The 24,776-nt window shown below is 38.9% G+C and overlaps 1 protein-coding gene across 5 annotated transcripts in view; it reads right to left on the reverse strand.

Annotated features, from left to right (window-relative positions):
* Positions 1–24,225, reverse strand: part of LOC149827541 (ubiquitin carboxyl-terminal hydrolase 26-like) — a 67,611-nt gene extending 43,386 nt beyond the window's left edge. For all 5 annotated transcript variants that reach the window (XR_016434915.1, XR_016434914.1, XR_016434916.1 and 2 more), the window contains exons 1-6: positions 24,129–24,225; positions 22,101–22,632; positions 21,430–22,026; positions 13,156–13,411; positions 12,308–12,984; positions 11,987–12,095 (exon numbers count right to left, since the gene is read on the reverse strand). Coding sequence is in view for 2 of the 5 variants with exons in the window: in XM_090019450.1 (XP_089875576.1) it covers positions 11,987–12,095; positions 12,308–12,984; positions 13,156–13,411; positions 21,430–22,026; positions 22,101–22,180 (1,719 nt within the window). In the remaining 3 variants the exon portion in view is untranslated. The remainder of the gene's footprint in view (positions 1–11,986; positions 12,096–12,307; positions 12,985–13,155; positions 13,412–21,429; positions 22,027–22,100; positions 22,633–24,128) is intronic.
* Positions 24,226–24,776: the final 551 nt, after the last annotated feature.

Consider the following 24,776-nt stretch of genomic DNA (forward strand, 5'->3'; position numbering starts at 1 on the left):
TGAAAAGATTTTTTTGAGCTGATGTTGTTGATGTGTAGTGTGGTAATGAGATACATAAATTTCTGGTTATAAGTCTTTGTCGGATATGCATGTTTTGTGAGACAAAAGAATATGGAAGGTGTGATGATAATAATACAAGAGCAATCTGCTGTGATTATTGTTTTGAGTCAAATCTGTGTTTTTATGTTTTGGATTCAGTTTATTTGTTTTTAATTGATTTATGTTCAGAAATTTAGATCCTTGCTCACATGGGTTAAAATCATAAGTAATAAAAAAAAACACAGAAATGAAGTTTCCCTGCATTCTAATATATGCCAGATTGTGCTCACTTTTGTGTTCCCTGGTGCTTGCATTCTAATACATGTCTGAATGGCCTAAATGAGTTTTGCATGATTATTGGACATCTGTCTATGCCTATGTTTTTTTTGTTCTTCCTTTTTTATGATGGTTTGAATAATATTTTTGCCTGTTAAGAGAAGTCTAAATGCATAAATCTGATCCAAATTAATATGCTTGTTTTATGCTTTCCCCTACAAAGTGATCGTTGAAAGAGATGCCATAAAAAAAAATGTCAGTGTGGCATGCACTCATGTAGTGTAAATCCAATATTTAACTTGTGATTTCTGTTTTAAATATAATGTATAGAAATCAAATTTCGGTTACACATGGTCAAATAAGTCGTGCATTTTCTGCATGTGTGGATCATTTCAGTATTGAATAGAAAATGATATTACTGTCATGAAACTGCATATGTGTGGCAGGCTTTGGTGCCAAACGGAAAATAAACTGCCTGTTATGAAACTATGGGGGTGTGTTGGCTGGACCGATGCTGTAACAGGCATAGCAACAGCCCGATGCATGTTGGAACACGCTCAATAGCATACATATGTTCGTCATGACTAATGCTGCTCATGATACGGTTCACTCCATGATAGGTTAATGTATGTGCTCATAAGTGTTGCCCAGTGATATGTATATGTGATTGACCTTGTTAAGCATTTAGTCATTAACATGAGCATGTGTTGTCATATAATTGTCAGGTTATTGATATTTGGCAATTTATGTAAGCATGTATACTTGATGAAAATATGTAAATTATGTGCACATGCACACACTCAAAGGAGATATCATTGGTAGTGGGGATGCATATGATTGATGAATAACATGCTTGTAATTGGGTTTATGTTTGCATGAGTGCTCATGCATTTGGCATTTTGGCTTGGTGTTATAAATAAAACACTACTTTTGTTTTGTTATGTGATGCATCGATGGCCTAAATGGACCATCACCGGCCTGGAGAGCCATGGGTTTGGTTTTTTTTTCACTTATGTTTTTAACTGCATCACTTAAACCACATAAGTTGGTATGGCACACTGCTACACTGTTCTAGTTGTTCTAACGAACTGGAGTCTCGTAAGGGTCCTTGCAAGGGAGGATGCGGGTTTTCACTTTACTTTTGCATATGGTGTCGTAAACTTAATGAATTTAAATAAAAACATAATAAAGAACAGTGTAATATATGTTCTGGGATCTTCCATCTGGAGAATGAAAATCTTAGAGGTACGGTTTTGGGGAGATTGTGACGATACAAAAACTACGTGTACTGTAATTTTGTCCCCCGAACCCGATATTGAAGTTTTTTCTCCTACCCACGGCTTTAGGGAGAGTCCGTAACTTTACTCGGGAGTGGTGTGTTGGTCACAGTTGTGAGTTTGTTTGGTACCAAGAAAGTGACACTTGTGGGCGTGGGTGTCCCTTGTGTCCCCGACAATAGATGTGGAGGTCTAATGTTCTGAAAGTGATTCGGTCGAGGGCTAAGTTGGAACCCAGTAATAAAATATGTGCTAAGCTACCCTGAGAATCTACTTGACCTCTGAGATTTTACCTGTTTGGTGTATCCGCGGGCGATGGAAATTAAAAAGAGGAATTTAAAGTTGTTGCATTTAATAGGGCATGCATATGGAAAAGAAAAACTTAAATGATAGATAACAAAAAGGAATCATGCATTGTATATAATTATGCATTTTTCTGTTATGCACTAGATCATGCATAATTGAATTGTTCTATAAATCATGATAGAATGGTGGGTGTATGTTATTTACTTTCTGAAAGCATGCTACAAGGTTTGGTTATTTAGTTTCGATATATGGTATTGCTTTACTGTTCTCGACTGGTGAGTATATGCAATCTGTCGCATGCGTGAATTGTTAAACACTGCAAATTTTTATATCTGCGCTCACTCAAATCATTCCATGAAATCTTATCCATGTTCTTTGTCTCACCTGGTTTCTTTAGAAGTAGATGTGCTCAGAATTTCGGTTCTGACACCCTACTTTGTTGGTTTTTCACAGAATATGGTGAACAGTGAGGTAGGACTGGCTACTGGGAATGGATGAGAGTCCTACTTGGGTTTGACAGTTTCAGCAGGGGACAGAGTGGCTCTTTCTTCAATCCTTCTTGTTTTTTCAGTTACTTTATTTTCAGTCGAATAAAACATTGTCTCTACAATTTACTCTTATTCATAAATAAAGAAATTGTTTTGGTTCTTATGGATGATGGTTGCAAGTTCGTTTATGGTGTTTGGGCTATCCGGTTGGAATTGGAACCTGTAACGACCCCGAGTCTCTGAGAAGTTTTCCGCACTGTTATAAAAATAATATTCCGCATTTTCAATGGGTATGAGTTGGGGTCGTTACAGTACATCCTCACAGAGAAACTACCACTCTATCCGATTACCAGATCTTGATCATAAACACCCTCACAGAGAATCCTTTGAAAACGTGGTCCTCAACAAATACAATATTCAATGAAAATTATTGTGATACATGCATCAACACACATGACCGCTCTCAGGGTCCGATAGCCACTATTATAATTACAAGATCATTGTCCGATCACCTGGTCTAGGAAATATACAACTTCACAAGGAATTACCGCCCTAGATGGTATACCTGGTCTTGAACAATACACTTCATCACAGGAGTTCACCGAATTTACGGTTACCCGCTCTTGGATAGGGTACATCCTCACAGAAAATCTACTGCTCTAGCCAAGTCACCTGATCTTGATCATACACACCCTCGCAGATAATCCTTTGGAGATCAGGTACTCAACAGATACCATACTCAGTGATACATGCATCAATACAATCGACTGCTCCGAACAATTGACCGCTCTTGGGGTCAGTAGACACCAACATGGGCACAAGCATATATACCAGCAATATGCATCGTATCACTTCGCATGGCAAATCAAAACATAAGATCACGCATTCCTCCAATAAGGTTCTATGAACCATGAACATTTATCGCATCCTTTTAACATTTCTTATCACGTGGCATATTAATCACATCATATAGAAGCATATTATGCTATGCATCGTATCATTGCCACAAGGAACATTGCATTCCTCAAATAGGACCTCAAAGCATGTATAAACAAAGCTTGAGTTCTATACATATGAGAACACGCAGATTACATAATATGAATCAACTAAACATCAACATAAATAAACTCCTACGTAGTTCAATAAATTTACATAGGATTCAAGTTATATGCACAAATATTCAGATCATTGCATCATCATATGCATTCACAATTCTTATCTCAAAGCACATCGCATTCGACCTTTCTAGCGTGTAATTCACAGACATATCTTCAAGACATTTTAATCAAATATTTAATCATGTTATAAAGGTATGATATATTCACACAAACAATCATAATGCAATCTTCTACAATACAACTATGTAGGCATGACGTGTCATTTACCTGCATAAGCATCATAATCATAAGAATCTCGGAGACACCAAAGTCATACGAAATTTCATCGATAAGCTTTTACCTGATAAAAAATACGTATCTAAAACACACGAAAGTCTTATAACCCATCAAACAGTGTGAACAGACAATATGTTTCGATATTACTGGTCTGCGAGTACGAGCAGACAAATTGTAGAAACAACTAAGGCTAGTTCGGGCACCTATTATTCTATGTATTTTTAATAACCCGAATAGCTAGTTGAGTCTGCTTCTAAGGGGACGGGTTTAGCCAAGAGAGAATTCCCCAAAGGCAAGTACTTGGCAACGGATGCATCCAACTTCTGCAAAAGTCCATGGGATCTACCACCTAGGATAATGTCTGGTAGTCCCTTCCTCTAACTCTAATGACTGGGAAGGCCGGATCTTTGCCCGTGGTGTGGTTATTAACAACTTGTCCATTGGAGTGTGTTGTTAAAATGTAAACTGTAATATATATATTATTTAATATTATTATATTTTCTTTATTATTTTCTTTTTCTATTTTTCTTTATTTTCTTTTTTAGCATCTAGTTCAATAGAAACTAGATATTTGATCCAGTCAAGTTCCTGTTGGAACTTGACTGTGCAAATAGCTATTGGACTGTAGTCCAACAGCTATAATAATAAATGTTGTTGGACTGTAGTCCAACAGCTATAATAATAAATGTTGTTGGACTGTAGTCCAACAGCTATATTAAGAGACGTTGGAATCCAACGTCTCTTTTGGAGAGCTCAAAATGAGCTCTCCTCTCTCCCACTTTTTTGTATATATAGGGGTGAACCCCTTCAATGTAAATAACTATGCTTCTTAAGCATTTTGTTCATGAATAAAGTATTATTTATTTTTCAAGTGTTCTTCCTTTTATACCCTTTCAAGGGTCATGCTTGTAGTGTCTCCAATAGACACTTGTTTGTGAGTTATTTGTGCATTTGTTGAAGACCACCATTTCATTACATGGTATCAGAGCTACGAAATCCTTAGATCTTGAAGTGCTTCCGCCTCGATTTCCGTGCCACATTTACAAAAGGTGTTTCATCACCTTGTTCTTGGCTCAAGAAGATTTGTTTGAAGAAAGGCGAACTTGTGCTACAAAAATTTTTTGGTTTTGTATCCTCTTTTATTCCTTTGTCTATGCTTTTTCTTTTCTTTTTATTTTTCTCTCTCTCTCCTCCTATTTATTCCTCTCTTACCCTTGTAAAAGATGGATGACAATGATAAGATCACCATCATTTTTGTTGATGACTTTTCTAGACATACTTGGATTTATTTTCTTAAACATAAATCTGATGTCTTTGCTAACTTCCAAATATTTCATAAAATGATTAAAAATAAGTTTCAAAACGATATTTTCGTTTTTCGCACTGATTCAGGGGAGAGTTTATGTCCAACGAATTCAAAGACTATCTCAATTTACATGGTATTACATATCAAAGATCATGTCCACACACTCCACAACAGAATGACCTAGCCGAACGCAAACATCGGCACATTATGGAAACTACTAGGACATTGTTAATTGCAAATCAAGTTCCAAAAAGTTTTTGGGCTGAAGCGGTCCTAACTGCCACCTACCTCATTAATAGGATGCCATCTTCCTCATTAAAGAATACAACTCCAATAGAAAAGCTTGTTAATTTAACTCCAAATTATTCTAGATTAAGAGTCTTTGGATGCAAATGTTTTGTTTTCACCAACAGAAATGACAAACTCTTTCCTCGTGCAATCCCATGTGCCTTTTTAGGATATGCCGATAATCAAAAAGGCTACAGGTATTTCGATTTTCAAAATGACAAATTATATGTGTCAAGAAATGTATCTTTTTTGGAAAAAGAAAGCTTCTTTGAATTTGAAAAATCCAAGGATGTCATTGAATACTCGTTTTTAATTGATCCAACTTCAAAATCCAATGAATGTGATGTTGGATGTGACCTTGACAATGATCAAAGTCCTATTGTTGTTGAAAATGATGATAATGAAGAGCAAATCCATAGGGATGTTAGTCTACAATATTCAAGACGTAGAGAACAAAATCTTCCATGTGCATTACAAAAATACTCTGAAGTCTCACCTAGAAGAACGTCTAGAATCTCTAAACCTCCAGAAAAATTTGTGTCTTATGAATCTTTTTCACCCACGTATAGGGTCGCCATTACATTAATACAATCATATGTTGAACCATCATCCTATTCTCAAGCAAAAAATCATATAGAATGGATAGAAGCCATGAAAATAGAATTGGATGCACTAGAAAAGGCCAATACTTGGACGATACAAGATATTCCTCCGGGTAAGAAACCTATAGGTTGTAGGTGGGTATACAAAGTCAAAACCAAAAGTGATGGGATCCTGAAAAGATATAAGGCCCGTTTAGTAGCAAAAGGATATGCTCAAGAGTATGGCATCGATTATGAAGAAACATTTGCTCCTGTGGCCCGTATGACCACTGTTAGAACTTTAATAGCCTTGGCCTCCATTAGAACATGGCCTATCTTTCAATTAGATGTCAAAAATGCTTTCCTGAATGGGAATCTCGTTGAAGAAGTATACATGGAAGCCCCACCTGGTATTAGTATCCCTAAGGGTAAAGCTCTTCGTCTAGAAAAAGCTCTTTATGGTCTTAAACAGACTCCAAAAGCCTGATATAACCGATTTAGTCATGTTATGCTTGATAATGGTTTTCAACCTTGTTTAACTGACATTGCTTTGTATGTTAAGAAATCTGATGCAGGCATCATTATTCTTCTTCTCTATGTGGACGATATGATCATCACCGGAGGCGACAAACAGGGAGTTGCAAATATCAAATCTCTTCTTAAAACTCACTTTGAAATGACTGACTTAGGTTTATTAAGATATTTTTTAGGCATTGAAGTTGCTTATTCCCCTCGGGGGTATTTGATATCTCAATCTAAATTTGCTCTTGATATCGTTTCCAGGTCTGGAATTACAGATGATAAGAAAGTAGACACTCCAGAAGTTGTCAATGTTAAAATGAAAATTGATGATGGAGAACTTCTTGATGATCCTACTCCGTATAGACAACTCGTTGGAGCTCTTTCTTATCTTTCCATTACTAGGCCAGATATAACTCATGTGGTTCATACAGCCAGTCAGTTTCAGCATGCTCCCACCTCCGTGCATATGGGAGCCATTTTGCGTATTATTAGATACTTAAAATCCTCTCTTTCACGAGGACTCTTCTTGCCTGCTTCATCTTCATTAAATTTAATTGCATATACTGATGCTGACTGGGGAGGTGATCCCAATAATAGACACTCAACTACTGGTTTTTGTGTGTTCCTAGGTGAAACCTTAATTTCGTGGAGGTGCAAGAAGCAGCAGAAAGTCTCTCTTTCCTCCACCGAAGCTGAATACAGAGCCATAACAACCACCACTATAGAGGTTGTTTGGCTCAGACGCTTGCTAGCGGATATGGGAGCTAAAGCAACGCAAAGCTTCAAAGATGTGCTGTGACAACAAAAGTGCGATCTACATTGCAAGCAACCGGACATTTCATGAGCGCACTAAACACATTGAGATGGACTGTCACTATGTCAGAGAGGAATACTTACATGGAACCATTGATCTGCCATATGTTACATCAGAATATCAATTAGCAGACTTCTTCACCAAGCCTCTCGCTGCTCCCAGATTTCACTTCCTCTTAGACAAACTTTTGCTCATTGTACCGTAAGTTTGAGGGGGAGTGTTAAAATGTAAATTGTAATATATATATATATATATTATTTAATATTATTATATTTTCTTTTATTATTTTCTTTTTCTATTTTTCTTTATTTTCTTTTTAAGCATCTAGTTCAATAGAAACTAGATATTTGATCCAGTCAAGTTCCTGTTGGAACTTGACTGTGCAAATAGCTATTGGACTGTAGTCCAACAGCTATAATAAATGTTGTTGGACTGTAGTCCAACAGCTATAATAATAAATGTTGTTGGACTGTAGTCCAACAGCTATATTAAGAGACGTTGGAATCCAACGTCTCTTTTGGAGAGCTCAAAATGAGCTCTCCTCTCTCCCACTTTTTTGTATATATAAGGGTGAACCCCTTCAATGTAAATAACTATGCTTCTTAAGCATTTTGTTCATGAATAAAGTATTATTTATTTTTCAAGTGTTCTTCCTTTTATACCCTTTCAAGGGTCATGCTTGTAGTATCTCCAATAGACACTTGTTTGTGAGTTATCTGTGCATTTGTTGAAGACAACCATTTCATTACATGTGTACCGCTATGTCCTCTCCCTTGAAAGACTACAATAAGTGAATGAGTGCGCCAGGAGTAAATTAACTGACGACTCATTCTATATGCTCTGGTCTTTTGACCAAATGAGCATCTTACCAACGAAGGTGATCCCATTTTTATGTGTTTACAGCATTGTGCATTTAGCATTATTCGAGGTCACGACCGTCTCATCCGATCATCGCAGTACTAGCGTGTAATGCACGACTACAAGTACTCTAGGATGAAAGGGGTATAGTTCCTCATTAGGAGCCTCAACAAAAGTGTTTCACAAAGATGTAATGTTTCTCAAACTTTACTTTTGACATTATTTATCTTTTGAAACAGCCATCAGCTTGTGCCAACATTTGGCATGCGATTTTCTAGAATCTCATCCGCTATCGTGGTATCTACATGTCTCACATGACTCGATATCGGCCTCGATGGACGAGATACGAGTTTATCAACAGAACCTCCACTAAGAAGTTTGCTCAACCCCAATTCGAGGTTACCCAAGATATGTCGGGTAGACGAACAGAACCAGTCAATACACATTCTTCAAAATACTTCGATTTGGCCAGTCTTTGATGCTTTCGCGCAGCTCCCTAAATTATCAAGTCTACTTTGCAAGATTGCTCACTCGAAAAGCTAGGATCCCTGCTAGGGATCCCTCTCCTTAGACGAGGATGTATCGTTAAGCTCCTGACTCAACTCTTGTCGCAAGAGGGAGAGTGGTAAATGCCTCTTGCATCCTCCACGAGGATGCCTTTTATAGAACATACTATGAGCGAAAACTTGAGCATCATCTGCAATGGCAAGGCAATAACGAAACATTTGCAAAAGCAGGAGCCTGGGCGCAAAGCGCGACGGCAAAGTAAAGACATGACAGAAGGTAAAGGACAAGGATCGTAAAACCGCGTCCTTGAGTTAAATGCGTACTCGTGTATATATATATATATATATATATGTCTTTTTTAGTTAATTGAACGCAATTCAATTATCCAAGTCCTCCGTGCAATCTCCCCCTACCTTGGAGAGTTGCAAGCTTGTTGGCGTCTGCGGGTGTAAGCGATTAACGGCTCGGGACGCGGGGCGCGAGCGGGATCCATCGTATGAGCTGCAAAAGCGAGACGTCAACATGCTACCTCAATCGCAAAGGTAGAGAGGACAGGCGCATTGTCGTTGTCCTGACGTGAAAGAAGGAGAACGTGCAAGAAACAGGGGCAGGGGCTGCGAGCCCCTGCTGACCCGCTGTCAACAAGAACAGGGAGGCAGGGTGTTGCAACCCTGCCTGCCGATTGTTCAGACAGAGGCAGGGGTTGCGCCCCTGCCTGACGAAGGCAAGGAGAGAGGAGGGGCTTCGCCCTTGCCTGTCGGAAAGTACAAAGGCAGGGAGCTTCGCTCCTGCCTGCCGAAAATTGGCGATGGCAAGGGTGATGCCCCTGCCCTAAAGAAAAGGGTGCAGGGAGGAGGCTCAGTCCCTCCCCTACCCAAACCAAGGGAGGAAAGGGGTCTCGGTCCATCCCCAGCGAAATAGGGAAGCAGGGAGGGAGCTGACCCCTTCCCTGCGCAATAAACAAGCAGGGAGGGGCTCGACCCCTCCCCCTGTGTAGCTCGAAGGCAGGGAGGGCTCGAGCCTCTCCCTGAAACAAACAGAGGCAGGGAGGGTCGAACCCTCCCCTGAGCAATCAAAAAGGAGACAGAGAGGGCTCGACACTCCCTATGAAAAAGAAGAGACAGGGCGGGGTCTCGACCCTCACTGGTGAAAACAAAAGGGCAGGCAGGGGGCCCAAAACCCCCTGCCAAGACCCTTCTCACAGGCAGCAGGGGTACCCCTGCCGACCTGTCAGCAAAGTGAGCAAGGAGGAGGTTGGGCCCCTCCCCTGCTAAAGGTGGTGCAGGGATGGGGTTCGACCCCTCCCTTGGCCGCAGGGAGCACAGGGAGGGCTCGGCCCCTCCCCTGCCAAAAGGAGACGCAGGGAGGGGGCTCGACCCCTCCCCTGCAAACAGAGGCATTGGGAGGAGGTTGGGCCCCTCCCTCGCAAAACACATCGCAGGGAGGGGGCTCTACCCCTCCGCTGCGATTTAAGGTAGCAAGGAGGGGGCTTTGCCCCTCCCTTGCGATTGAGGGAGGCAGGGAGGTGGCTCAGCCCCTCCCTGCGCAAACGAAGAAGTGAGGGAGAGAGAGTTAGAGAGAAACCTGAGGGGAGTCGTTGGCGTCGAGTGATGGTCGTCGAGAAGCAAGGCAGCGGAAAAAGGGGGAGGGTTCGGGGGTTAAAGCTCGAACCAGGGGGCTCCGACGAGTTGAGGTCGCAGAAGGTGGTGTTCACCGACAGTATAGAGAGCACGAGAGAGAGAGAAAACTCGGGGAGAGTGAGAGAGAACGGGGAAATGAGAGGGGCTGATCGGCGATGCTGCCGAAAAATAGAGAGGGGGAGCGGCGATCGCTGCCAGGTGGAGGGCGGTGGTCGATGTGTGGGAGAGGGGCTCATTGATTGTCCCTCCCCCTGCGTGTTTTATCTTTAAAACACACAGGCGATGGGCGGTGGGCGATGAGGCGGTGCTCGACCGCCTGTCTCCTTTTGGATCCGGGTCAGGTCCAAATCTGGATCTGACCCGGGTCCAACATTTTTTTTTTCGAGGGTTTTACAAGGGGAGTGAGGAGCTCCAAATATAGCTGTTGGAAGCTCCCAACGGCTAGAATTCTAGTCGTTGAGGAGCCCCCAACGGCTATATTGTCAAGGACAATAATGCCCTTTACAATATAACAAATGCTACAAATATAAAAATAAGAAATAGAAAAATACAGTTTAACCCCTAATGGGATGTTCCTATTACAAGGGTCGAAAGACCAAAATACCCCTAGAGGGCTCAACAAATTACAATCACAAAAATAATATATATATACACACACAAGAAGCATATTCTAACTGTCTCTGTGTGTATATAGAATATAAATTTGCTACAGTCGTTTGTAAATGCAATCTAATAGAAAACACCACATTTTTTACAAATTTTCCATTTCTTTTGTAAATTTAACCTTACAAATGTGATGTATATAATTTCTTTAGTAGAAAATAGGTTTTAAATCATTTTTTTTTACAAAATGTAAGTAGGTTTTTCAAGGGCTTTAAAAATCAATTACCCACAATGTACCAAAATTCATGACTCATAAAAGCTTATATTTACATCAAAAAAATTATTCATAGAGCAATGTCTAGCAAACAAACCATGTTAAATAAAGTTAAACACATCTATGAGGTCAGATTGAGTGGATAGAACTTGCACTAGAATATATATATACGTAGGGGTGGCAATCGGGTCGGGTTGGCGGGTTGGCGGGTCAGCATACCTCAACCCGAACCCGACCCGTTTATTAAACGGGTCGGCTGTGGCAAACCCGACCCGTTTAATAAACGGGTAACCCGACACGACCCGCCAACCCATTTAATAAATGGGTTGGGTCGGGTAAACGGGTTTTCAGGTTCGCGGGTCAGGTTGGCAGGTCGGGTTGGCGGGTTGACAGATCGGGTTGGCAGGTAGGCGGGTCGGGTTGACGGGTCGGGTTGGCGGGTTGACCCACCCGCCTAACCCGTTTATTAAACGGGTCAGCCGGGATGGCGGGTTGGCATACCCCCAACCCGAACCCGACCTGTTTAATAAACGGGTTACGCGGGTCGACCCGTTTATTAAACGGGTTGGCGGGTCGTGTCAGAAATTGCCACCCCTATATATACGCAACCCCGCACCCAAGTTTTTTGAAATTTCTGTGTCGCACCCGCATCCACACCAGCACCTATGTGACATAGCTGACCATATTGGAAAGAAACACCTAAAAGTTGCAACTATAAAGTTAATCCAACAGATAATATTCAGCAACCAGATTAATAACAAATAAGCAACGCATCAAGTTAGCGAATGGAGGAAAAACAAAAAAAAAATACACCTTTAGGGACAAGTTTTTCCAGGCTTGATCAGAGATCCGCTTCATGACTCCAATTTTTGATAAAGGTACTCTTTGGTGGGAACATTGAATCATGTTGTTGTCAATTTGACTGCATTGAAGGAATAAGCCAATGAAGTCAATTTGACTGCATTGAAGGAATAAGCCAATGAAAAATGTAAAAAACTACACATATTGCTTTTAATAACACAGGAAACGAAGTACTTAGAAGGATGAAACTGGTATGTTAATTTACTTAATATTTTTAAGTTTCATTCATTTAGAATCTATAAACCAAACCTAAAACTAAAATGCTTCACTTACGTAGGTCTAAGATTTTCAGCCCACTGGCGAAGCCAATCAGTTGAAATCCAGAAGTATGGATCATTAAGAGAATTAACAGGTGCCATGGAGAGAATTGTCCTCACTTCATTTTGACGTTCTTTTACTTCCAGCAGTTGAGTTTGCTTTTTCAGCTGATAATCCTTGCATGCATTAGCATGCAATTTATTTAGTTCCCCAATCTCTTCAGAAAGATGTAGCGGAAGGAATTCCATGTTGACTCCACCAGTCAACTTTCCCTCCATGTCCAAGCCATCAAGAGGATTTCTTCTTGTATACATCAACATGTAGGCATCTGCTGATGAATATATCTCCAGGTTGTCTGCAATGCAGCTATCCAATTTTGGAGGTTGAGCAATATCCCTGGGAGATCCATTGTCCTTTAAATCTACTCTGGCACGAGAACTTGAGGATCCCTCTTCAAAAGGATGATCTCCTAACTTTGAGACATGTTCATCATCAAATTGCCACCAACACCCACTAAACTTATCTTTAATATGTGCCACATAATGGCCGCTGTTAACAGCTGTTCCCTTGTGAATTAGTATGGCAGAAAGATCATACATCAGAGCATCTGACTGAACAGAACACAACCTTAGTCCCATCTCCAACTGCTTTGGAAAGCTAAAGTTTGACACAACCTTCTTCTTTGTAGTAGTCTGAAAAGAGAAGGGGCTTAGAAAGGTGAAGAATTCAAACACGGGAATATTATCAATACAGTAAATACTGATGACACAATGGGTACAACACTTTTACTTCCCAGAGAGGAGCACATAAATTGTAAGAGAATAACACCACCTAGAACTTGAGGTATTAGAAACAAAAAGTACCTTTGGATGAAAGACATAACGCTTAAGCTGGAAATTAAGAACAGCTGGAAGTGTCTGTAGCTTGATGCAACGGGTGGCATCAACCCGACTTCCACATGACTCACAGAAATATTGATTTTCACCAGTTAGTTCTTCCATACTCAAATAATCATCCAAACTCTCATCTAAATTATTGAATCCTTTAATGTTTAACTCAAGTTCATAAAAATCTTCAATCTTCGATGAAGCTGCTGAATCTTTCCCACACATGGAACACCTTCACACATTCATTAGTATATCATTCAGACATATTCGGCAGAATTATGAACTATGTGAAATCAAATATTGCTTCTTGAGTAAGATATAGAACTTAATAAATGACAGAAGTAACAACCATGAACCGCCTTAACATTCTGTGAACTTAAAACAACAGCTAATAAGAAGAAAAAAATATGGACATAAAAATCAGGTAAAATAGGTTGATTTTACCAACATGACCCAATTCATGGATACAGCCAACATGTTTTGGTAAATTAATTTTAGGGAAAAAATGGCAAAAATTGGTAAGAATCAATATTTTTAAAGTTTTTACATTATTGATTCTTCCACAGTTTCCAAAAATTGATCCTTTAGAGATCTAAAAATTTAAGATCTCTAAAATTTTCACACTAAAAAACACAAAGCATAAGAACTTCATATTTCACAACCCAGCCATTTGAAGTTTGACTAAAGATAGCAATTTTTAACACCTTTGCCCATGGATGTCACTAGCGTCTTTATCGCGCTCTAAGCCTCTAATGCAAGTATCTCTTGATGGTTGCATCAAAGAATGACCATCTAAAAAGCCAATGGATCAAAATTTTAAAAAGTTGCAGGTTTGTAGTTATTTGAGTGATCTTTTATGAATAATTAATGAGGTAAGATTTGGACGTACAAGAGGTAAAGATATTTGCAATGCAGTGTTGCGATCTTTAAAGTCTCTGTTTTTCATTTTCTGTCATAGTGACCAGCACTTGACATTGTCATATAGTCAACAAAGGCTGTGTTGACAGCTACTTGAAAATTTAACATAACAGAGCCATGATCTTATCAACTTGAGGATGAATACTGTTTTCTATTTGACCAATGCAACAATTTATCTCATAGATCTTTGATGCACAACTCATGCAGGATCCTTTCATACATGACGGCTGAGGTGTTCTATAGTTATTACAATAGTACCGCTTGCTCATATCCTTGTTGCTAATGCCACCATGTTGGAGATATTTTTCTTCCAACCATTCAACGTGACCAAAATTATAGCATCCTTGAATTCAAAAAGAGATCAAGAGCTTTTATTCTACCATGTTAAGTGTTAGAAATCACGTCTGAGGGCATTGTTGGTATTTGTTTTTACATATTATTGTTGTAATATGTTTCATATCCCCAAATGGGTATTTTTGTAATTTCTCATGTAATCTTAATATGTTTACATACAAAGAGGGACGCCCCAGCCTGGGTACGACCTCAACTTGTTTCTCCTATCTTTTTTCTTTTCTCTCTTTTCTTTGTGTAACAGGGAATACAGACTGAGGAAAGCTGCAGCTTTTACATGGTATCAGAGCAAGTCAAGGCAATCAATGTCAGGTCGTGATTTACATTCATTCCTTCTCTCTTTTCATTCTAATCGGAATCTGGTCACATTAGACCAGATCTCATCGTTTTTTATTATTCCTCTCTCAAATTGTTTCTTATTCCTCTCTAAAATCCAAAACTGGTCATGTCAGACCAGGTTCTTTTCTTTCCTTTTCTCGTTCTTGTTTTCTTTTCACATCAAATCAGATCTGATCAGGTAAGATCAGATCTGATTCTTCTTTGTCTCGTTTTCTTCCCATTGATTTTAGTCTTTTGTAAGATTAAATCTGGTCACATCAGACCAGATTTAGATTTTTTCAAATCTCGCTACATTAGATCAGATCTAGATCTTTATTTTTTCTTAAATCCAATCTCGTTTTGTCTGATCAGATCAGATCTTGATCCCTTGCTTTCTTTAAATTCAATATCTTTCATTGTGTTCAATCTCCAAGCTCTGCTTTTTCTCCAGATCTGATCAATCGTCTTCATTCAAAAAAAAAGAGAATTCCTGTTCTTTACCTTTCACATTTTCACTATCAAATTTTGACCCAACAAGACCAAATCTCGATTTTGGTTCAGATCAGGTAGTCATCAGACTACACACATATCTATGAATTCACAGGCTAAAAAAATAAAAATAAAATAAAATAAAACTGTGTGATCAGTTTCAGATTTTGGAGTTCTTTATATTCGTATTCTAAATTTGGGTTGTTATCCTTCCTATTTTCAATGTCTTCCTCTCATTCTCTCACTTCTTCATTCCTAAACCAACTTGTTTATGAAAAGTTGGACGAATCTAATTTCATAACCTAGAAAAAGCAGATTCAGTCATGACCTGATGGAACACCTCGATGGATCCACAGCTACACCCTTGGAATTCATGCTCGTTACCAAGGAAAAATCAAAGGAAAAAGAAAAGGAGATAGAAGGTGATTCCGAACAGGTTATCTATATCAAGAATCTGGATTATATCACCTGGTTAAAAAATGATCAGATGGTTATAGCTTTTATCATAGCAACTCTTTCCAGACAGGTTATTTTACATACTCCAACAGGCGTTACAGCGAGGGAATTTTGGAAAGTTCTTCATAGATGGTATGAGCAGATTTTCACTCCCAAGGTATATCATCTCAAGTCTGAATTTGGATCATTGAAGAGAAAACGATAGTGTAGCAAATTTTCTAGATTGAGTGAAATATATCATGAATCAGTTGGCAGCTATAGGGAGTCCTGTGACAGATGAAGATGTATAAAGCCAGACACTTTGTGGATTGGGTGATGAGTATAACATGTTTAAAGCGATGTATATGGGTCTCAAGAAAAGAGGTAATTTTGACAAGCTTAGGTCCATGTTACTTGAGTTTGAATCAAATTGTGGTATCTCAACAAAGGAGGACTCCCATCCTAATCATGAGGTAATGATTTTTGTCACCTCAAATCGTGGACGAGAAAGATGCTGAAATCAATATGATAGCCGAAATTCAGGGATCCTTCCTAATCCCCATACTTCCAACAAGAATGACAATCGACAAAACAAAATATGTAAGACGTCTGGAAAGCGGGGACATTCGTGCACAAACTGATATTGAAGATATGTTCCAACAAATCGTCCACCCACATTTACTTATCTAGCCCGTTTTTGTCAGTTTGCACCACAAACCAGCGGTATGAGAGGGGGACGAGGTTCACGACCAGCATCCTTCAATGCTCCCTCGGGCTGCATCCTCTTTTATTTCAAGACATAATCAGGATATGGATTCTTTGAGTGCCTCATTAAAATCCTCACGGTTCCCCTTGGTCAGCAAGAGCATATCAGCAGCCCACAACACCTATGAGCTCACCATGGCCTGTCCCTTCAGATCAGCCCACTTGGACAGCCTCTTCCACTTCTCAAACTCCACAGTCGAGTGCTTGATTTTTAGATTCAGGTGTTTCTCATCATATCACAAGTGATGCAGGTAAACTCACACATCTTGTTCCATATCACGGTAATGGAAGAATAGTCACTAGTGATGGAAAAGCACATTCCATTACTCACATTGGAACTGTCACCATTAATACTCCTCATGGTCCCTTTTATCTTCCACATACTTTTCTTGTTCCTAATATTAAACGTAACCTTGATTTTGTCTCTCAACTTTCTGATCAATCTAACTCTTGTAATTCTTTCCCTTCTTCTTCCGTCTATGTGAAGGACCTTCACACGAAATGGAATATTGTTGAAGGGAAGAGATGTGGAAGGTTGTTAGTCCTCGATGAAGCTCCAGTAGGTTGTCCGCAAATTCTCATGTTGGATGAAGTTATCGTCAATAATGATGTCTTACCATGGCATAAGTGATTAGTTAATTGTAAGTCCTCTTTCCTTGAAATTTTATGTAATAAAGGGCTTATTCCTTTAAAGAATAAGTCCATGGTTTGTTCCATGTCAGGTGTTCAGTGTTAGGTCTCTAAGAGCCATGAGTTCCTTTTTGATGTTTCTAATAAAAGAGCTTATTTCCTCTTGAGTTAATACATTTTGATGTTTGGGGTCCTGCACCTGTGATGCCCTTGTTTAAATCTCGTTTCTATGTCATATTCGTCGATGATTTTTCTCATTATAATTGGATCAATTTTTTGAAAACCACATATCAAGTATTATCCGTTTTTCAAAAGTTCAAAACTCTTATCGAAAATCGGCTTTCCCGTAAAATATTATGTTTTTGTAGTGATGGTGGTGGTGAATATGTGTTTGTGGCATTTTTCAATAATCTAGATGATCATGGAATCAAACGTGAGTTATCTTTGTCCATGGACTTCTTAGCAAAATGAGGTGGCTGAGCAAAAGCACCGGCACATTTTCAAAACAGCACTCACCCTTATGGAAGAATCCAAGATTCAGCCAAGCCTATGGACTGAGGCCTTTAACCCAACTACTTTTTTTACAGCTGCTTTTTTTATTAACCGCATGCCTCTTACTCCCCTTGGAGGATTTTGCTTTTACTTTATGCTCCACAGACAGCAGATTACTCTCTTCTACGTACCTTTGGCAGTAGATGCTTGGTACATATGCATAATTCCTTACGTGATAAATTTTCAATCAAGGCGCAGGTATGCATATTTGTTGGATATGATGATGTATATAAAGGGTATCGATGCTTCAACCCTATCACTGGTAAATTGATTGTTTTGAGGCGTGTTACTTTTCATGAAAATGAATTTGATGTTACCAGCAATGACAGCAGCTATCCCAGCCCAATCCACCCACATGAGTGACCCTCGTTTTTTTGGCCATCATGTATTCCACCAAGTCCAAAAAAATCAGCAGTCAATGGACAGCAAAGTGATGTTATATCATCTACTACATGTGTTGATTACTGAAGATGTCAATCAGTCCCAATCACATGCATCCTTCAACTTCTATCCAAAAACATATTACAAGTGTCACCATAGTACCCCAGAGGAAGGTGCTGACTAATTTTCTCATGTTGGTCAGATTCCTTCTGCTGCACCTTCACCTACCTTGTCAGAATCTACTCCTACTGCAGCTGAACCTGTAGATGCAATCCAATTGAATCAGTCTAGAAGATTTGCACGGATTCGACACCCACTTCAGCGTTGGGTGAGTTATGATTTTTTTTCTACTGAAATTTCATACATTTGCCGCATCCATTGACTCTAGTCAAGAGCCCAAATTTTATCATCATGCTAAGTGGATTGAGACCATGAATGAGGAGATTTCAGCCCTTCATGAGTGTGATACTTGGGAAGTAGTGCCAAGGCCCAATAATAAGAACGTTGTTAGGTGTTGGTGGGTCTATAAAATTAAATACAGGGCTGATGGCAGCATTGACCGATATAAAGTCAGGTTAGTGGCAAAAGGCTATACACAAGAACATAGCCTTGATTTTGATGAGACATTTAGTCTTGTTGTTCGAATGGGCACTATTTGTGTGGTGTTGTCTCTTGCCACTACGTACGGTTGGACTCTTAGTCAGATGGATGTGAAGAATGCATTTCATGGCACATTACATGAAGAAGTGTACATGGAGACCCCTCCTAGATACCCTGAGCTCGATACCAAAACTACGGTACTTCGCTTAAGAAAGGCCGGTTTGAAGCAGGCATCTCCTGCATAGTTTGAGACTTTTAGTGTTGTTGTTCAATCTTTAGGCTCTGTTCGAAGTCAATGTGATTACTCCTTATTTGTTCATTTCGATCAATTTCACATCACTATCATTCTTGTATAAGTAGATGGTCTTGTTCGAAGTCCATGCTTAAGAAGCAGTTTCATATGAAGGATTTAGGTCCTTTAAGGTACTTTTTTTAAATAGAGGTTGATCAAACAAGTAGCTCTCTCATTTTATCTCTGTGAAAATATGCTCTAGATATTCTTTCAGGTTTTGGGATAACCGATTGAAACTCAGTTCCCACTCCCATTACTGTCATTGTGAAATTAGTTGATGATGACCCACAAGATCCTCTTCTCCCTTATCCAGAGCAATTCAGAAGTCTCATTGGTGCTCTTGATACCAACCAAGCCTCCAAATTTATGCAATCACCCCGTCTCAGTCACATGGAAGCGGCTAAAAGAATTCTGTGTTATTTAAAGGGCACAATAAGTGATGGACTGGTTTATAAACGGCCTTCTTCCAAACCTCATGATCGTTTGGCACTTGTCATTCTAGCCTACTCCGATGTCGACTGGGCTAGTGATCATTCCTCCAAGTGATCCGTGACCGGCTATGTAGTCTTTCTTGGAAGCATCTTGTTTCTTTGTTTAGTCGACAACAGAAAACTGTTGCATGATCTAGCACTGAAGCGGAGTATCACGGCATGGCAACCGTAACTGCAGAAATTCTATGGACTCAACATTTTCTAGTCAATCTACATCAAAAATTATCCCAATCACTTCTCTTTTGTGATAATAGAAGTGCAATCGCTATTCGTACCAATCTCGTACATGGCAAAATAAAACATGCAGAGATTGATCAACATTTCATCCGTGAAAAAGTTGAAAGTAAAGAGATCCATCTGATGTTTCTCCGAGGTGAAGACCAAGTAGCGGATCTTTTCACAAAGTCGCTCTCTGGCAAAATAAAACATGTGGAGATTGATCAACATTTTGTCAGTGAAAAAGTTGAAAGTAAAGAGATCCATCCGATGTTTCTCCGAGGTGAAGACCAAGTAGCAGATCTTTTCACAAAGTTGCTCTCTTCTTTGCATCATTGGTTTCTTAAGAGAAAATTGTCCATGGTCATTCAAGACCCATGCACAGTTTGAGGGTGGTTGTTAGAAATCATGTTTGAGGGCATTGTTGTTATTTGTTTTTACATATTATTGTTGTAATATGTTTTATATCGCCAAAGGGTATTTTTGTATTTTCTCATGTAATCTTAATATGTTTATATACAAAGAAGGACGCCCGAGTCTGGGTGCAACCTCAACTTTCTTCTCCTATGTTTTTTCTTTTCTCTTTCCTTAGTGTAACAGGGAACGCAGACCGAGCAAAGTTGCAGCTTTTACATTAAGGAGGCACTAATTATTCAAAAATTACCCATCTTTGTACATATTCACTTTATTGTTTTTTTTAGTATTTTAAAAAAATAAATTTCTAATTAAAATAGAATTTTGTCCAATTTGATTTTCTTCCTACTTTTCTCAATCTGATCCAACCTAGACCACTCCAAATTTCGGATCTAATTCAAGTTTTACAAAACCTGCAAATGGTTAATTCCATTACTTACCATCTAGCATTGCAAGTATATGCATGTGTGCTTGAGTGAAAGGGAGAGTTTCCAACTCTAAATTTCTATTGCACAATTATAATTTACAAAGTCAAGACCCTCAATACATTATAAGATATACTTATAGCCATGCTAATGGTAAATTATAGAAACAAGCAACAAAACAAAAGCTTATGGCGAGAGGAAAAAAACACACAGCATTGACCATGTTTGATATAGGTTGGACAATGTCAATGAAGCATGATGTGGACCCATTGTCCATATTCACAACACAAGCACATGGGGCCAGCTGAAGCACCTGTTCAGCACTGATGCTACTAAACCATCCAATATGTTCTATCAACCAAAGAGGAATAACAGACTACTAAATATATAGGTAAAGGAACTCTAAATGGCAAGCATATAGTTCACATGCAATTCTCAAATATCATATTTGATATTTACATCATTTGACCATATCCTCACTTGGATAAAAAATGTTGTGAGTAGGCAAAATTCAAAATTCAGCAACCAGTTAGCAAGTCCAAGTGATCCGTTGCTTAAACAAAAACACACAGAATATGCAGAATGAACAATTCTCTTGTAAAGTAAAGAAAAAATAAAGACCCGCCAATGTAATGAATTTTGCAATAACTGGATAAAGATATTAATAGTTTAGATATACACTTCAGATAAAAATCTTTTGAATACAAAACATATCAACCCACATGAGACGGCAATTATCTATGATAATGCTGTCCCTGTTGCAACTAGTGAGGAGGCCAACACCAAATTCTACTGTACTCCAAAGAAGCATTGTGCACATATCCATCAAAAAATGGTTTATTTGTTCAATTTTTTCTTAATTGTGTCACACTTGGCAAAAGGAAAAACTAAGATATGCTAATAATTAATTATTTGAATAGGAAAATAAAGAAGATTTGTACACATAAATGATGTCATCTTACAGTTTTCTTACCGAGTAACATGAGATAAACTTCCACGAAACAAGTCCTGTACTAGTGTTCTAGCCTTTGGAATATTTGAGGAAAGAAGGCACTGTTCCAGTAAGGAAAGCAGTAAGGTAAGGAACTCATGACTGTCTTGCTGCAGTCCATTGTCAAGCTCCAACGTCTTAATGAAAGGAGCTGAATCAATAAAAGCCTTGTTACTGAAATACAATTGTGCAAATAAGCGAGAAAGTTGATCTAGGACAGGATGTTGCTTCAAAAGATCTGGCTCCAGAGAGAAAAGCCCATTTCTGAAAGATGTGTTCATGTAGAGGCATTGAAGTATGCTATTAGCGTAGCAAGTAGCACCCAGATTAGTCAAACCTGCAGGCGACTCATTTGGAGAACGAAATTCATCAGTTGGATCTGGACCCAGACAAGCAATTATTTCTGAAGTCTTCTGCCATAAACCAGACTTCCTATGTCCATTAACTGGAGGTACAAGTCCACAAAAGCAATTAGGAGAATCTTTTGAATTTATACGACATCCCTGACAAACCGGCTTCCAGATCATGTACAGCTGATTAATGTCCTCTTCTGTCACTTCACCAGTTGAATGGATTTTCCTAGACAGAAGAAAAACGCAGTCAAGTTGTAAGATCAAGTTAATATAGCATAAGCAAATACAGTTCTAGCATACCTCAATGTTTCAGAAGAACTGTCACCAACATCACCATGCCTCGGTTTCTTATTCTTGCTCCGAGTAGTAGCCCCACTCATTGTCACACCAACTTAAAAGCAATGGACAAACTCTGTACATCTAAGGCTCATTTAATAACACCACCGGTTTCAGACAAAAGCAATAGCGCATGTAGATAATGGAGTTTCTCCATTGAGAGATGATAAAATCTAATTAAAAGTATAACGACCTCTCTCTTGAGATGGTATTCCAATGTCACAACAATTTTCAGATATGAAAACAATCAACAAGAAGACAAAGCCAAAGAGGGAATGTAAATGTATGATATACAAAAGGTAAAGACAGAATTCACAATGTGATGATAAATGGCTCAAAGAACACAAACAATAGGATCCTTGATTATAAATAACTGGATCTACCAGATTGAAGCCAGCTAGTACAAGGCTGGTAAATTACACCCGTATATTTTCAAAAGACCATAGCATGTTCTGAGAACTGGAAAAAGGTCCTCTAACTTTCTTCGTCAAAGCAACTGCAAAAAAGAAGGATAAAAACAGAGAGATTATTCTACAGAAATTTTTAAAACTAACTAAAAGGGTAGTCATTATTATGTTGGCTTGAAGGGAATAGATCACTTTTTTGAAATCAATGCAGCTGAATATTTGTGATGACATGTCAAAATTATCCACAAAGATTGTTCAAATGAAACGAAAAGAATATAATAATAATAATAAGAGGGGAAGTATGGCAACTCAAAAACTCTACATAAGATTGATGTTTGGACAAAGAAACAAACATGTGAAAAGACCAAAAATCATGAATATGAGGCAGGGGAGTCATTGAACCAGCTCAGGAAAATACTCTGTTAAATGCTATAGTATACTTTCATATACACGTGCCTACACATGCACACAAACATGATATTTGGGAAGTAGCTCCAACGGGCATAGTTATGCAGTGAAAACAAATTACCTGAACATCAAATTGTACTCTTTTCAGTCAACATAAAGAAAAGAAAAATGCAACAGTTTGCTCGACAAAACTCTATGACATAACAACATCAACCTCTCTTAGTTTCTATATACAATTCAATGCTAAACTACAGAAGAAATTGCTGCAACCTTTGCCTGAGCTTAAAATTCTCTCTCAAAACTGAGATGTAATCCAATAATTCAAACAGATGAACGAAGAACAGAGTGTAAACTATGCTAAAAGCAAGGCTGCATCTAAAAATGAACAAGCAGAACCGACACCGATAAGAGAGAAATCAATTTAAGCAGCAGAGCACTCGATTGAAAACCCTAACGAGCACAAAAGGATGATTCCCATCAAAATATCAGCAAGCAAAATACACTTTACTGCGCCAGAAATCTGTCTCTGAAACCAGAAAAAAAAAAGTAGAAGGTAAATAAGCGGTAAGCAAAGAAACCACGTAATCCAATACATCAAGGCTCTGTTTGGGAGCCTTGCATTGAGATGGAAACGTCATTTCCATGTGTTGTTGAGGATGAAGTTGTCAAAAACATCCTCTTGCGAATGGTACGTCATTCCCAATGCAGCTTTTGGCAACCCCACTGCTCCATAACAGCAGAGAGCACTAGAGCATTGTGGGAAACCACAACGCACCTCCGATCCGAGGCACCCAAACAGACCCCAAATTGCATCAGGAAAACCACATTATCGGATCACCACCACCACAGTTCCGACAAATCCAAACTTCTACCTTTCTTTAGTTCCATTAGCCACTCTTCCTACCCTAGACAAATCCTTTCTTTATGTAACAAAAGAGAAGCGCAAAAATAAGCGAAGTAAAGCGGAAAGATACACGACCGATGCAAGAAGCACGGTTCAATTCCCATCTCCAAACCAAGGAAAACAAATGCTTGGAAAACAAGAACATTCTAGGGCAGAGTACGGAGAGATGAACAAACAAAACAACCACCAAAAATAAATAAAAAAGAATATACAGGATCAACAATTTCCCCCTTCTCCTCTTCTCGCGAAGAGAGGGAGAGAGAGAGAGCTCACTGGTTCGTGGTTGGAGGGATGGGAAAAGAGAGAGGGCGGGTTCTGCGTCACCGTGTCTGGGGCTCCACCCGTTGGTGGTCTCTCTTGTGTCTTTTCGATTATTGTGGTTGCGTGCGGAGACGCTGCCTCGGTTTTTAAAGGGGACAGGAGGCCGAGGCTTTTAGCTACCTCTCTAGCCTTCTTGAACGGTCTGCCCTCAACAACTTTGGTTTCCTTCGTTTGTTTTATTTATTCAGCATTTACTCATTTATTGTCTTGGACCAGATATAAGACTACATTTGTTTTCCCGTCTCTTAACTTCCATTTATGTAAAAAAAATAAATCATTCCTGCATGTTTGGTTGCATCTCATGTGATCCAGAATCACGTGATTTGAAGGCATATGATTCCAAATCACAAGGTGAAATATGTGATTTCAAATAGCATTGCTTTTCTCATGCCTCGTTTTCAAATGTTTGGTGAGCTATGAAAATGAGATTCATTCTAACATTATTCTAACATTTGTTAGAAAGCCCGGTATCATTAGATGTTGCCAAACATACCCTTTGTAATATCTCGCAAATTTCCATCTATTTTTTATTTTATAAATATATTCTTATTTAAATAATTATACTTTTGATGTCTAAATTAATATAATATATATAAGGTA

The sequence above is a fragment of the Nuphar pumila genome, chromosome 10 (assembly GCF_984573655.1).
Source record: "Nuphar pumila chromosome 10, dmNupPumi1.hap1.1, whole genome shotgun sequence".
Lineage (NCBI taxonomy): Eukaryota > Viridiplantae > Streptophyta > Magnoliopsida > Nymphaeales > Nymphaeaceae > Nuphar > Nuphar pumila.